Below are 16,454 nucleotides of genomic sequence, written 5' to 3' on the forward strand. Positions count from 1 at the left end.
TGGGCCGGAGCGGTTTACGGGTACCTGGGTAGGAGTGGTTTACAGGTTTATGGGTGAAACATGGGCAAGTGGGAACAGTTCAGACGGGAATCTTGTTTGTCATGGGCGAGTTGGGCGCAGGGCCAGTGTTTATGAGATGTGATTCCATGAGTATATTTTCCACTTCTCTGAATTGCCATTTATTCTCCAGCAGACCAGGATATAAATGCCTTTCTTTGCATCTGCAACTTATTTTACATAAAGTTACTTATTGCTTATAAAGTATTTCCATAATAAGTGCTGGCACAATTCTCTACACAAGCAGCATTAATACAGCTACCATGAACAGTTCTACATGGGTTTTGTCCTACCTGTCGTGGTTCAATGTGAGCTGTCTGGGTTTCAAGTGGCCTATTTCCATAGGACCTTTAAGCAGGCTACATCTTGCTTGGATGTGTCCTGTAGCGCTCCTAGAACTTTGTGGTCAAGTTGGCACCCCACAGCTCAGAGTATTATACAGCAGGTGTTATCTGCAACTTTCTCCAATAATAGACTTTATTTTCCAAATATAGTACTGTGCAAAAGTCTTGGGCACATACACAGTATATAGCCAGGGTACATAAGACAGCACTGTAGTAATTTTTTGCTGCAAAAAAAAACAAATTTTATGACATGTATAAGTGATGATAAACCTTATTCTGATATGGGTCTCTGTTGTGACTGAGGGTGGGAAGGTGACAGGAAGAGAGGAATCTTGGGTGGAAGAAGGGGGAGGGAGCTAGAAACGCCAGACAGACATTCTGTGATGATCAATAAACCAACTGTTTGGAATCAAATGACCTTGTCTGGTTTCTCAGAGCTGTGTGTGTTTGCCCCTTTCCTACCTCCTCACCCTGCTGGATTTTTGCATACTAGGGGAATTGAGAGTTATGGGGAAAAGGCAGGTAGGTGGAGATGAATCCATGGCCAGATCAGCCATGACCTTATTGAATGGCAGAGCAGGCTCGATGGGCCAGATGGCTGACTTCTTGTGTTCTTGTGCTTCTCTGCCGCCTGCCCCAAACCCCTGCCGCAGTGCATCATCCTTGCGATTCCCAACATCCTTTGCTCCTGCTAGATTTACAACCTCTCTCTCTGCTGCACATTGACAAATAGAAAACCGTCTTAAGCACTTTCGCTATATATACTGTATGTACCTAAGACTTTTGTACAGAACTGTATATTATACCAAACTTGTACGTTACAATTATTGCACCGATATTGCCACAACAAAATTGAGAGATAAATAGTATAAATGTTAGCAGGCCTTTTCCATTGAAGTTGGGTGAGACTAGAACTAGAGGTTGTGGGTGAAAAGTGAAGTATTTAAGGGAAACCTGAGAGGGAACCTCTTCACTCAGAGGGTGGTTTGAGTGTGGAGCAAGCTTCCAGCGGACTGTGTGGATGCGGGTTTGATTGCAACAGTTTAAGAAGAGTTTGGGTTTGTGCAAGGATGGGAGGAATGGAGAGGGCTGTGGTCCATGTGTGAGTTAATGGCTCCAGGCAGAACAATAGTTCAGCACAGATCAGATAAGATAGGTTGAAGGGCTGCTTTTGGTGTGGTAGTGCTCTATGACTCTTTGATTGTTCCTTTGCAATCCTGTTGTGGACTACAGGAGGAATGGAGACAGGCTAACCTCTATTGACATCAATGGATCTGGGGTTGGGAGGGTGAACAGCTTCAAGTTCCTGAGCATATCACCGAGGATCTCACGTGGTCTGTACATACCGGCTGTATGGTGTAAAAAGCACAAGAGCGTCTCTTTCACCTCAGACGGTTGAAGAAGTTTGGTATGGGCCCCCAAATCCTTTCTACAGGGGCACAATTGAGAGCATCCTGACTGGCTGCATCACTGCCTGGTATGGGAATTGTACCTCCCTCAATTGGAGGACTCTGCAGAGAGTGGTGCGGACAGTCCAGCGCATCTGTAGATGTGAACTTCCCACTATTCAAGGCATTTACGAGGAAATTGTGTAAAAAGAGCTTGAAGGATCATTGGGGACCCGAGTCACCGCAATCACAAACTGTTCCAGCTGCTACCATCCGGGAAACGGTACCGCAGCATGAAAGCCAGGACCAACAGGCTCCAGGACAGCTTCTTCCACCAGGCCATCAGACTGATTCATTCATTCTGATACAATTGTATTTCTATGTTATATTGATGGCCTGTTGTACATGCTATTTATTACAAATTACTATAAATTGCTCATTGCACATTTGGATGGAGACATAACGTAAAGATTTTTATTCCTCATGTATGTGAAGGATGTAAGTAATAAAAGTCAATTCAATTCAATTTCTTGACCAAATAGATTGAGGTTTTCACACAAGGTGTGTCCCTTCAGACTTCTAAATTGAGCCTGTTCCATTTAAGTCTACACCACTGGTGAGGCCAGGAAAGATGAGGGACGCCAAAATGTTTGAGATGCTGGAAATCCAAAGCAAATCACTGGAGGAACTCAGCAGGTCAGGCAGCATCTAAAAAGATGAGGAGTCAGAGCAAGAATGTGGGGAAAGGGAGGGGAATTAAGTTTACTCTTTGTTTTTGACCTAATGTGTCTTGCATGTGCGTCCCAACTCCTGTAATTGCCCTGACTGAAGGCAAGCAGGCCAAATGCTACCTTCACAACCCTATTAACCTGCATTGCTACTTTCATGGAACTAGGTACCTATATCCTGAGCTCTTTCTGTTCTACAACACTCTCCAGAACCCTACCATTTTCTGTTTGTCCTACCCTTGATTAGCTTGCCAAAGTGCAACACTTATACACTTATCTGAGGTAAATTCACTCTGCTGTTCTTTCTCCAGCTCTATAAAGTGACTGAAGCTGCTTTGCATCCTTCTCACAATCCCACCCAGATTTGTCTTTGGCAAATTGAGAAACGTTGTGTTCCTTCATCCAAATCATGATACGTGTTGATGCCATGAGCAAGAAAGCTTATCAGTTCCTCTACTTTCTCAGGAGGCTGAAGAAATTTAGCATGTCCTCGTTGACTCTCACTAATTTTTATCGATGCACCATAAAAAGTGACCTATCTAGATACATCACAACAACTGATCTGCCTGTGACTGCAAGAAATTGCAGAGAGTTCTGGACATGTATCATAGCAGATCACAGAAACCAGACCCCACCCCGTGGACTACACTTCTCGCTGCCTCAGTAAAGCAGTCAACACAATCAAAATTGCCACCCACCCTGTAATTCTCTCTTCTCCCCTCTTTCATTGAGCGGAAGATGCAAAAGCTGAAAGCAAGTGCTGCCAGTTATGGACAACGTCAGCCCCACTGTTATAACACTATTAAATGGTACAATAAGGCAGCAAGTTTAGACAGAATCCATTCCCATTCTGATATGTCTATCCATGGCCTCCACTACTGTCAAGATGAAGCCACACTCAGGCTGGAGGAACAACACCTTATATTCTGTCTGGGTAGCCTCCAACCTGATGGCATGAACATTGATTTTTCTAACTTCTGTTAATGCCCCTCCTCCTCTTCTTACCCTATCCCTTATTTATTTATTCCCCCCTCTTTTTTTCTCTCTCTGCCCCTCTCACAATCATTCCTTGCCTGTTCTCCATCTCCCTCTGGTGCTCCCCTCCCTCTTTCTTTCTCCCCAGGCCTCCCGTCCCATGATCCTTTCCCTTCTCCAGCTCTGTATCCCTTTTGCCAATCACCTGTCCGGCTCTTAGCTTCACCCCACCCCCTCCTGTCTTCTTCTATCATTTCGAATTTCCCCCTCCTCCTCCTACTTTCAAATCTTTTACTATCTTTTCTTTCAGTTAGTCCTGACGAAGGGTCTTGGCCCAAAACGTCGACTGTGCTTCTTCCTATAGATGCTGCCTGGCCTGCTGCGTTCCACTAGCATTTTGTGTGTGATCCATGGAGGGGAAGCTGGTTTCTGTGACATTCAGAGCTACGTTTACAACTCTCTGTAGTTTCTTGCGGTCAAGGACAGGAGCGGTTGTTATACCAAGCTGTGATGTGTCCAGATAGGATGCTTTCTATGGTGCATTGAGAAAAATCGGTTCTTCACTATTTACCACATACTTGCCCGAGAAAGTCTCATTTGTTCGAACTCGTTCCTGTCAACAATTTTTCAATGCCTGTAAGTATATTGATTACATTCCACGTGGTTTATTTATGCACGCATGTTGCTTATGTAGGACTTTATCAAAGTCTTCTGATGCACCAAATACATGCATTGATTCTCTCTTATCTTTTCTACAGTTACATCTATCAGTCAGCCTGTGAAACATGATTTCCCTTTCATAAATTCATGTTGACTTTGTCCATTTCCCTTGACATTTTTAAAGTGACATTTTTTTCCCATCCTTGATAAAGTACTCTGATATTTCCCCAGTTGCTGGTGTGAGATAACCAGTCACTGGCTTCCTGTAACCCTCTTCATCTTTCTTGTAAAGATGGTGAATAATTTGTTTTCCTTGTGATTGCTACTAATATGAGGCAGCGTGCCAGTGATGCTGCTGTAAGTAAGCTTTTCATTGCACTAGCGCAGATTACTTTGACTTCCTTTGTCACTCTGCTTTGCGGAATAGTGGGGTTACGTTGTCCTCCTCTGACCTGCATAGCTAGTTTATAATCTACACAACTTTGGAAGGTAACACCCACTGTTTCCTTTATTTTGTTGCCTACCTCCTTGTATTGAAATTACTGAAGGTTGATTTCATTTCTCAGTTGCTCTCTTCATGTTGCTGCCATCAGGAAGGAGCTGCAGGAGCCTTGAGACCCACTAGGTTTAGGAACTGTTAGTACCCCTCATCCATCAGACCTAAGGATGTGCTGGTGGCAGCCCACAAGTGTTGCCACATTCTGGTGTCAACGTAGCATGCACACCATGTTCGACAGAAATAGTGGATCTTTTGCCTGGTGTCTTGGACTAGCTATGCTCGGATGGAGTTCTTTATCAGGGCAAATTGCTAAGTAGGTTCATTCAAGTAATAAAGACGCTTTACATTTGATCCAAGTGATCCAACCCACTGTCACACTTCCATGGCCTCTTGGTTTTCCCCCTCCCTCTCTCATATACATTGCGTGATGTCAGATATGAAACTAGGAGCCTCCCTGGTGTTTCCAGTTTACTCAGCTGCTCTCTGTCCGAGTGGCCTGAGCCATGAGAAATGGTTGATCCTGAGCTCTACTGGGAAATGATTCACTCAGCAATCAAGAAATGAAAAGAGAATACAAGTGTTTTCATTTGACCAGAAAACTAATATGTTGTGAAATAAGTTACAGAAGAAGTTTAAAAATACTTGAGGGGATTTGAGGAAGTATAGAAATGAGTTGGCCAGTTTAATAAAGAAAGGAAAATTAGGTTTATTTGTCACTTGTACATTGCAATGTACAGTGAATTGTATTATTTGCATCAATCAAATCAACGAGGACTGTGCTGGGCAACCTACAAATGTTGCTTCCAGTGCCAACATAGCATTCCCTTAACTCACTAATCCTAACCCGTGTGTCTTTGGAACGTGGAAGGAAACTGGAGCACTCGGAGGAAACCCTCGCGGTCATGTGGAGAACATAAACTCCTTACAGGCAGAGGCAGGAATTGAACCTGCATCTTACAGCGGCCACTCTAATAGCTAATTGCTGCACTACCATGCTGAGTTCATTTCTAGAACCCATTGTATAGTAAATTCACGGTTCCATGTGATCCGAGTCTATGATATCTGACATTGCTTCAGTAATGTTTTAGTGTTAGCAAACATTTTTTTATTTGAAAGGGAAAGGCATGGATTTCTCTGACCCCATGCTAACTCTGAGCCTTAAAAGCATCCTGCAACAAAAGCAATTTGATCTCAGAGTACCCGTTGCAAGCAATAAGACTCCCTGGCATTAAAGAAATAGGACAATCGACACTGATTTTGGCTCAGCAGAACAATACTTCATGTGTGGTATTGTAGAGTATTCTTCAGTTAGATAAGGCAGTGCATTCTTTGACTTACAGTGCACAATGCAGTGGGAAGTTTCAAACTCAGTAAATGTTAATGTGTAGATATTTCTATTGTTTCCAGTGAGAGGCATGGTGTGAAATATAGAAAACAGAAAGCCCTGATGCAGCGTATTGACCTAAAACATGGACAATCCGTTTCCTCCTCCAGATACTGCTTGACCTCTTGAGTTCATCTAGCATTTTGTGTGTTGCTCTGGATTCCGGTATCTGCACTCTTGTGTCTGTAAGTCAGAGCGTCCTCAAGAGACTGCAGTTGCTAAAATCAGGAGTGGGTGATAAAAAACATAGACTGCTGGAGGGACTCAGTGGGACAGGCAGCATTTATAAAGGCAAAGGGGTGGTCAGTGCTTTTGGTCGAGTCCCTTCATCAGGACCTGAAACATGAACTCTTTCCAAATGTTGATGGGAGTAGGTAGCACAGACTAGATGGGCTGAAAGTTCTGTTTCTGTGCTGTGTTCTTCTATGACTTTAAATCATGACAGCTTTGGAAAAGTAATTTGAATTGTTTCCAATTACTCCCTTAGAGGTTTCCCTGTCTCCTCACCAAAGATGCCCAGGACCTGTGTCCCTACTGTGTTTGTTAATCATGTGTACTTTTTCTTTTGTAGGTGGAAAGCTCCCCTTTGCTCCCTCTTTTGCTGTGTTGCACTCAATGTGCTGTTTCTGGCTGTCAACCAAGGTAAGCCTTAATAATCATAATAGTACTAAAGAAAGCAATGTGAGGGTCTCTGTTCTGTTGCAAGGGTGAGGTGTGGGTGATAGGTAGATGGTAGCTGATGTGCTTTTGATCTTGGCCACACTTTCCTGCCTGTTCCCCAGAACTCCTGACTTGCTGATGGACTTGCCTTCTGCCTGATTCAGCCCTGTTTCAGGGCAGCCGGGTAGCGTAGCGGTTAGCGTAACGTTTTTACAGTATCAAAGGTTCATTTTTTTGTCAAAGTTTGCACGTACAATACATCTCTGATGTTCATCTTCTCCAGATAGCCATGAAATACAGAAAAAGGAAATATGTCAACCCCCTCCCTGCATGAATGGGAAAGAGAAACAAAACTCAAAATCCCAAACCCTACCCCACACCCTCCCTCGCACTAAAGCTAATATATCGCCCACATGCAAAATGGCAGCTGGAATATCAAACCTCAAACTCCTAGTCCCCTCCCTTGCAAAAAAAATACAGCGACAATAACATCAAACCCCGACCTGTTCTCTGATACTCAAAAACTAACAGATCGCCCATACAGAAAAGTCAACAAGAACATCAGACCCCAAATCCCCAACCCGCCAATGGGCAACAAGAAAGGAGACACAAAAAACTGGCGAGCAATATAAACTACAGTTTAATAATTACATAAATTGTAGAATTTCAGAAACCTCTTCCATCAGAATCGAACTCAGTCCTTCTGTCAGTCAATCCTGGCACCACACCCTGTCTCTGGTTTTCTCCCTCAGGCAGCTCTCGGTCCTCTCTGGGGACAGCAGAGCACCAGATCATTCGACCGAACTCCAAACTGCCTGTCACAGGCTCCAAAAGTTTCCAAAACACAATCAAGACGAAAGGAACAAGCAGAAGGCACAGAAAAAGTGAAATAATGTAAGAGGTTGTCTATCTGGAAGATGTCACCTGAGGAATAGTTGTTCGCTGGCGCCATCTTGACCAGAAGTCAGTGATCAAGGTTCAGTTTTCGCCGCTGTCTATAATGAGTTTGTACATTCTTCCGGTTGCGTGGATTTCCTCTGGGTGCTCTGGTTTCATCTCGCGTTCCAAAAATATGCAGGTTGGGGTTAGTAAGTTGTGGGCATGCCATGTTGGTGACAGAAGCACAGCGAGGCCTGTGGGCTGCCTCAGCAGATCCTCTGACTGTGTTGGTCATTAATGATGCATTTCACTGTAGGTTTTGATGTACACATGGCAAATAAAGCAAGTCGTTATCTTTGTATTCAATCAATCTGTGGTTCCTGGAGAGAAAATTCTGCCTTGGCACTTTCTGAATGACTTTTCTCCTGAAACAGTGTCCCTTTGTGGTAGGTTTTCTGCATGGGGAGGAACATATTTTTTGGCATCTACCTTGTCAAATGCACTCATTTGCACAGGATGTAGAATTTTGAATTTAAACAGAAAGCACTGGAGACTCAGTGGTAGCATCAGTGGAGAGTGAAATGGTTAATGCTTCAGGCCAACAAACACTTGTTTCTTTCTCCACAAATACTGCCCATCCTGTCAAGTATTTCTACCATGTTCTTGCGTTGAATTGAACATAAAGTTAAAGTTGAATTTATTGTCTCATGAACAAGAGCAATAAAAACACTTATTTGTAGTAGCAACTCAAGTACATAGCATTGCATAAGGAACATTCACAAGAAAAACATAAATTCAACAAAAATTACACACAATTTTTTACAATAAAGAATGCAATTAGTATAAAAAAAGTCATTTAGTACAAATTATCAAAATGGTCATAGTGTTGCTAAATTATAGTAATTAACGATGTGCTGGTTGATTCAAGAACCAAATGGTTAAAGGGATGTAAGCTGGAAGTATACGTACAGTAAGAACTAGGAGCAGGAGTCGACCATCTGGCCTGTTGAGCCTACTTTACCATTCAATAAAATCGAGGCTGTGGACTGATCTCCACCTATCCGTCTTTTCGCCAGAACCCTAAATTCCCCAGCTTTGCAGAAACCTATCTGACTGTTTTAAGTAAATTGACATAACCTCTACTGCTTCCCAGCAGAGAATTCCAGGAATTCACTACTCTTTGGGGAAAAGCAGTTTCTCCTCATCGTCATCCTAAATCTGTTCCCCGTGAACCTTGAGGCCACATCCCCTAGTTCTAATCTTACTTACCAGTGGAAACAGCTTATCTCCCTCTATCCTATCAATCCCTTTCATCATTTTATGTTTCTATATTCTTTCATTCTTTTGAATTCTAGAGAGTATAGTACCAAGCAACTCAATCTCTCCTTACAGGCTAACCTCCTCATCCTGGCTGTGATGCAACCCTTTAGAAATCTCTCCATCATTTACCCATAGAAATTTGCAAAAGTCTTTGGTGACATACCAAATTCTTAGGTGAGAATGGGCCTTTGGAATATTGGGTGAGGAGATGTGCCTGATTGGGGTACCTTGTTTAAGGTGGCAGGAATTATAAAGAATGATTATGGATGAGGAAGTAAAGTCAAAGAGAACTTTGTTCTTGCTAGGAGTAAGAAACAACCGTGTGAGGAGAGGTATGGGAAGTGAAGTTCAGGGTTTGCCACAGCCATGGCTGAGGTACAGCAACAGCCAAGGAAGTAGGAAGTCATCTTGTAAGTACTGGTGTGGGAAGTCTTGTCAGCAAAATGTGACGGGTGGAGAAACTAGGAGATTGGAATAGTGTCCTCAAGGGAAACAGGAGGAGCAGGTGTAGTTGGGGTAGCTGCCAGCCTATGAGCTGATGTGGAGGATGTGTCTATCTGGTTGGAAGGTGGACCTGTCCATTGAGGTAGTGAGTGAAGCACTTGGACAGGTACGTGGGACGGCAGGGTTTGGAGCAATATGGGCTGAACGTAGAAAGTTGAGACTAGCTGGGTGGGTCCCAGGTCAACATGGAATGGTTGAGCTAAAATAACGTGTTTCTGTGCTATGAGAAGTCAAGAGCCAGGAATGGACCATGTGAAAATTTAGAATGAAAGCCAATGAGAGCAAAGATGAAGACGCTTTCTGTTCAAGATCAGAAAGTAGCACCAATACAACCATAGAAGAGAAAGGAGTGTGTGTGCGTATAGCATTGCTATGAGAATTGTTCCATTTAAGTGTCATAAAGGGATAGTTGGGACCAAAGCGGGTTTCCGGTGCTGGTCCTGAGTGGAGAATTTTTGTGTTTCAGTAAGTTCAAATTGAAGTGATTGAATGTTGGCTTAATCTGCTCATGCAGTTAGAATCACATTTATTATCTCTGACTTGTGTGACATAAAACTTATTGTTTAGCAGCTGCAGTACAATGCAGAGATGTAATATTACTATAAATTATAAAAATAATGCAAAATATGCAATAATGAGGTTCGTAGACCTTTCAGAAACTTGATAGAAGGGAAGAAGCTCTTCCTGAATTGCTGAGTGTGGGTCTTCAGGCTCCTGGACCTTCTCCCTGATTATGATAATAATGAAAGGGGCAAATCCCAACTGATGACTTTCCTTGTAAGGTGACCCCCTTTATGCCGGCAACCAGCCTGTTGAAAGTGAAAGTGTACCCCAACGCAGAGGGGCAGTTCTTGTGGTGTGCACCATGGCACTCCTGAGGAATTCTGTGGATGGAGCTTTGTTTTGTCTAACACACTCTGAGACGGGAGTTGTGTTCTGCTGTCCAGTGACACAGGCTGCTCTGCCTGAGTACAGGGTGCAAGTTCAAGTTTATGGCCGTACAACCACACATATGTGCACATCTAAATGAAACAGTGTTCGTCTGGAACCATGGTGTAAAACTCGGTGCATATATCATATACAGCACATAAAATAATATTAACACTATAATGTTAACAGATAAAAATATTCTGTGGATGTACAAGTTGACATAAAGTCCATGAACTACATATAGTTAAATATAGAACAGTATTGCTGCTATAGGGGCTATCATAAATAATGTATACTAGGTGTGTGGGAGTCTCTCAGTATGAGGGAGGAAGCTGGTGTTCTTCTACTGGTAGAACCTTCTGCCTGACAGTAGAAGTCAAAGAGATTGTGGAATGGATGCGAGGGGTCCTGTTGCTGAGGACTCTGCAGAGTCAGTGTTTCTGGTACACATCCTGGATGGGGTAAGGGGGGAAGGTGGTGTGAGTTAGATTTCTCTCAGCAATCCTCAAGATCTGTTGCAGGGTTTTGCAGTCAAATGCCCTGCAGTTCACACACCTGTGGAACTTAATGCTGTAGTGAATATTGGTTTCATTTTCTCCTCTGTAGCTGGCTGGTTCATCCTGCTCGCCGTGGTTATCTCTACCCCTGCTGTTCTCGGATATCTGCAGGACTGTTGTCAGGAACAACTCACCGAGCAAGCTCTGGCACAGCGGAAAAGTCATAGTGTCCGAAAAGAGGATCTCCAGAAAGTTAAAATCACCAGGCAGGAAGCTCTGGTGGAAATCAAAACTTTGTAAGTTTACTTCTTGGTGAGCATCTGTGGAGAGAGACAGGAGGTTGAAGAACTGGGACAGTCTAACAAAGCGTCTTCCACCTGAAATAGTGACCACATTTTTCTTTCTGTAGATACTGCCTGACCTGCAGTATGTTTCTAATGTGTTCTGTTTCTATTCTCTGAGATTTTTTACCTTTTCCTGGGAGAGCAAATGGAGCCATAGTTTAACTTCTCATCAAAAGGTATTCCTTCTCATGGATGAGGTATCATACATACTGACTATCCTCTGTGTGGAAAGAATTGCCCTCAGGTCCCTTTTAAATCTTTCCCCTCTCACCCTATGAATCTAGTTTGGTTTCCCCTACCCTGGGGGAAAGATTCCAGGTCCACTTGCTGTTATAAACATGCCTTTGTTGTCCAATTAATCATTGAACAGCGCTTAAGAACATCTTTAGAATATTGTAATCTCCCACTAATTCTTTACAACACTTGTCAGAATCAGGTTTATTATCACTAGCATATATCATGAAGTTTAGTGTTTTGTGGCAGTGGTACAGTGCAATACATAATACTAAAGTTATAATAATAAAATTATATATAATATAAATAGGTAGTGCAAAAATAGTGAGGTCGTTTTCATGGACCATTCAGAGATCTAATGGTGGAGGGAAGAAGCTATTTTTGAAATGTTGACTATGGGTCTTCAGGCTCCTGTGCGTCCTCTCAGGTGGCAGTTGTCTTGTGACCCCATTGTTCAATTTGCTGTCTCTTTCTGGCACATCTATGAAGTGGTAATTGGCAGATAAAGTTGAGTTTATTGTCAAATGTTTGCACAAGTGCGATGTAAAACATATTTACAGCAGTATTACAGGCACACAGCATCATATAAACAACATTCACAAGAAAAACAAATTAAACGGTAATTATATGCAATATTTGCAAGTTAGAATAAAAACAATCAATTTTAGTGCAAAGTGGTGTTAGTGTTGCTAAGCTGTAGTGATTAGGGTTGTGCAGTTTGGTTTAATGGTTAAGGGGAAGTCTCTGTTCTTGAACCTGGTGGTGTGAGACTTCAGGCTTCTGTAGCTCCTACCTGGTGGTAGCTGTGAAAGTGTGGCATTACTTAGGTGGTAGAGATCTTTGATAACGGGTATTAGACCATAAGACTACATAGGAGCAAAGTTAGATCATTCAGCTCAATTCCTACAAAAAAATAAAGAGATATAGCCCAGTCCATCACAGGCTAAGCCCTCCCTACCATTGAGCACATCTGCAAACAACGTTGCCACAGGAAAACAGCATCCATTATCAAGGAGCCCGACCAACCAGGCCATGCTGTTTCGTCACTGCCACCGTTGGGAAGGAGGTACAGGAGCTGCACCACCTGGTTCAGGAACAGTTATTTCCCTTTAACCATTGTGCTCCTGAACGGGAATGGATAACATCATTTACCACAACTCTGAACTGATTCCACAACCATTGTGTTCATTTTCATGACTCTGTAATTCATGTTCTCATAATTATTTATTTTTGCATTTGAAAATTGCCCTTGGCACATTGTTTTATTTTTGTCAGACTTTGTGTAGAGTTTTTCATTCATTCTATTATATTTCTTTGTTCTACTGTGAATACCCATAAAGAAAATGAATTTCATGAAAGTATGTGGTGACGCATCTATGATAAAATATTTACTTAGAGCTTTGAATCCCCTCTACATTTCAATTTTTTTTTCGGTTTACAATATCTTTAGTCTCTTTTGTCTCTGATTCACACTGTTAATGCAGGTGTGTGTGTGTGTGTGTTCCCTCAGCTTAATTCATCTGGACGATTTGCTGAACAAGACTTGCATCAGTTGTGAAGCTGCGTACCGTGTCCTGTACTGGGAAGATCACTCTGTGTCGGTCCTGTAAGTCAATGGGGCGCATATAAGTTTGGTTTGGACAAGGTGGTGAAGGGAGGGTGGATGAGCTTGCTGTGAATTTCCTAACCCTCGACCGTGATGACAATGTAAACTATAAGTAATTATACAACATAGAATAGTACAGCACTGGACAGGCCATTCAGCCCACAATGTCATGCTGATCTTGATGCAAATTTATACTAAATGTTGTCCTTTTCCAATGTATCATCCATATCCCTCCATTCTTTTCATATTTGTGTGTAAATCCACAAGCCTCTCAAACTCCTACCAGATTGCTTGCTTCCACTACTATGTGGGGAAGAAAGAAATTTGCTTTCACACCACCTTTAAACTCTCCCACTGTTCCCCCCCACCCCGCCCAACCTTAAAAGCATGTCCTCTGGTGCTGGACATTTCTACTCTGTGGGAAAAGATTCTGATTGTCTACCCTATTTAAACCTCTAATAATGTTATAAACTTCTGTCAGTTCTCCCCTTGACCTCCGACACTCTAGAGAGGGTAAACCAAGTTTATCCAACCCCTCCTTACAGCTACGACCCTCTAATCCAGTCAGCATCCTGATGAACTTCTTCTGCACCCTCTTTTCAGTTCTAATACAGATGCCACTTCACCCACTGAGTTCCTCCAGCAGAACGTGTGTTGCTCCAGATTCCAGCATCCACAGTCTCTTGTGATCCCTGGATTGAAGTTAACTTAGACCATAAGACATAGGAAAATAAAATGAGGTTATTTGGCCCATCAAGTCTGCTCTGCCATTCCATCATGGCTAATTTATTTTTCCCCTTGATGCCATTCTCCTTCCTTCTCGCTGTAACCTTTGACACCCTTATTAATCAAGAATTTTTCAGTCTTCGCTTTAAACATATATTTATTAGATTTTTTTTTTCAACATATACCAAATCTCTTGGCTTCCTCACAACTGTCTGTCACAATGAATTCCACAGATACACCACCCCGTGTTAAAGAAATTCTTTCTCATCTCTGTTCTAAAGGGTCCTTCTATTCTGAGACTGTCCTCTCTGGTCCTAAACTTCTCTCATTATAGTAAACATCCCCTCTCTATTTAGGGCTTTCAGTATTTGATAGGTCACAAAGAGATAACCCCCCCCCCCCCCATTCATTCTTCCCTACGTTGATCACGGTTGTTGAGTTCTGGGCTGGATTCACTTGGATACTGAAGTTCTTTCTCTCATGTTGTGTTGTAGGTTTTACGGAACCTTGTTGGGTATACTCTCTCTTCTGTACTTGCTCCCCCTCTGCTGGGTCCTGGCCTTGTTAAACAATGCGATATTTCTGGGCAATGCTAACTTCTACCACGGTAAGTGTGTGGGAGAGGGGATGGGTGTGTCACTTAGATTGTAAGTGTGGGCTGCATTCAGGGGAGTGAAAGGTATGGTTTTGTGTGCAGCATCGGTGTGGTAAGGGTTCTAACAATGCCATACATTGTGTGCTGCCTCTCGGTTCCAATATCGGTTTGATCCTGTCTCTGGATTAGCAGTCTGGGCCTCTGAGGGTCATGGTCCTTTGGCTTGGAAACTGGCCCTTCGGCCCATCTGGTCTGTGCCAGCCATGATGACCATCCAAATTGGTCCCATTTGCCTGCATTTGTGCCATATCCCTCTATAAACATTTCTTATCCATCTACAGTACCTGTCTTCCTAGCAAACGTATAGCAGTGCTTGTCTTGTGGTTTAATGACTGTGATTCTCACCATCTAATGTTCTACAGATGTAAGGGCAATGCTCTCTTGAGCAAGTGCTTCAGTGTTTGCCATTGTTATTTTTAAATTAGGCTGGAGGAGAGAATGGTACCGCACAGACTGGGCCCGTCTGCCCAGAAATTGTGTCCACCTTTTAACCTACTCATCAATCTACATAGCCCATAATTCTCCATTTTTCTTACATCCATGTTTGTATCATAAATTTCACAATTTAATTTGTCTTCGTCCTTGCTCCTTATTGTCTGTCTGTATCGCTCTTTCTCTATTCAACATTCTGCTATACTGTCTTGATGTACTTGTGTTTTGAAATGTTCTGTGTGGATGGCATGTAAAATCAATGTTTTCACTGCATCTTGGTGTATGCGACTTTGATTGATTGGTTTGCTTGTCTGTTGTATCTGATGATGACACAGTTAGATTTGTGCATTCAAGGTTGCAGCTGAGTGAGTGACATGGACATCCGCAATAAGGACATAGAAAATACAGGCCCTTTGGCCTACAAAGCTGTGCAGAACATGGCCCTACCTTAGAAATTATCTAGGGTTACCCATAGCCCTCTATTTTTCTAAGCTCCATGTGCCTATCCAGGAGTTTCTTAAAAGACCCTATCGTTTATGCCTCCACCACCATTGCCGGCAGCCCATTCCACACCCTCACCACTCTCTGTTTAAAAAAAAACAAAAACAAAAAAAAAACACAACAACAACAACAACAACTTACCCCTGATATCTCCTCTGTACCTACTTCCAAGCACCTTAAAACTGTGCCCTCTCGTGCTAGCCATTTCAGCCCTAGGAAAAAGCCTCTGACTATCCACACGATCAATGCCTCTCATCATCTTGTACACATCTATCAGGTCACCTCTCATCTTCCATCGCTCCAAGGAAAAAAGGCCGAGGTCACTCAACCTATTCTCATAAGGGATGCTCCCCAATCCAGGCAACATCCTTGTAAATCTCCTCTGCACCCTTTCTGTGGTTTCCACATCCTTCCTATAGTGAGGCGACCAAAACTGAGCACAGTACTCCAAGTGGGGTCTGACCAGGGTCCTATATAGCTACAACATTACCTCTTGGCTCCTAAACTCAATCCCATGATTAATGAAGGCCAATGCACTGTGTGCCTTCTTAACTACAGAGTCAACCTGTGCAGCAGCTTTTAGTGTCCTCTTGACTCGGACCCCAAGATCCCTCGGATCCTCCGCACTGCCATGAGTCTTACCATTAATACTATATTCTTCCATCATATTTTACCTACCAAAATGAACCACCTTACACTTATCTGGGTTGAACTCCATCTGCCACTTCTCAGCCCAGTCTTACATCCTATCAATGTCCCGCTGTAACATCTGACAGCCCTCCACACTACTATCCACAACACCCCCCAACCGTTGTGTCATCAGCAAATTTACTAACCCATCCCACCACTTCCTCATCCAGGTCATTTATAAAAATCACGAAGAGTGGTAGTTCCAGAACAGATCCCTGAGGCACACCACTGGTGACCGACCTGCATGCAGAATATATCCCGTCTACAACCATTCTTTGCCTTTGTGGGCAAGCCAGTTCTGGATTCACAGAGCAATGTGCCCTTGGATCCCATGTCTCCATACTTTCTCAAGAAGCCTTGCATGGGGTACCTTGTCAAATGCCTTGCTAAAATCCATGCACACTACATCTACTACTCTACCTCCATCAATGTGTTTAGTCA

The 16,454-nt window shown here is 42.9% G+C and overlaps 1 protein-coding gene across 2 annotated transcripts in view; it reads left to right on the forward strand.

Moving 5' to 3' along the window:
- Positions 1-16,454, forward strand: part of zfyve27 (zinc finger, FYVE domain containing 27) — a 208,579-nt gene that overhangs the window by 5,116 nt on the left and 187,009 nt on the right. For both annotated transcript variants that reach the window (XM_073027028.1, XM_073027029.1), the window contains exons 2-5: positions 6,607-6,677; positions 10,935-11,121; positions 12,914-13,009; positions 14,230-14,342. In XM_073027028.1, the coding sequence (XP_072883129.1) occupies positions 6,607-6,677; positions 10,935-11,121; positions 12,914-13,009; positions 14,230-14,342 (467 nt within the window). The remainder of the gene's footprint in view (positions 1-6,606; positions 6,678-10,934; positions 11,122-12,913; positions 13,010-14,229; positions 14,343-16,454) is intronic.

Source organism: Hemitrygon akajei, chromosome 23 (genome assembly GCF_048418815.1).
Source record: "Hemitrygon akajei chromosome 23, sHemAka1.3, whole genome shotgun sequence".
NCBI lineage: Eukaryota > Metazoa > Chordata > Chondrichthyes > Myliobatiformes > Dasyatidae > Hemitrygon > Hemitrygon akajei.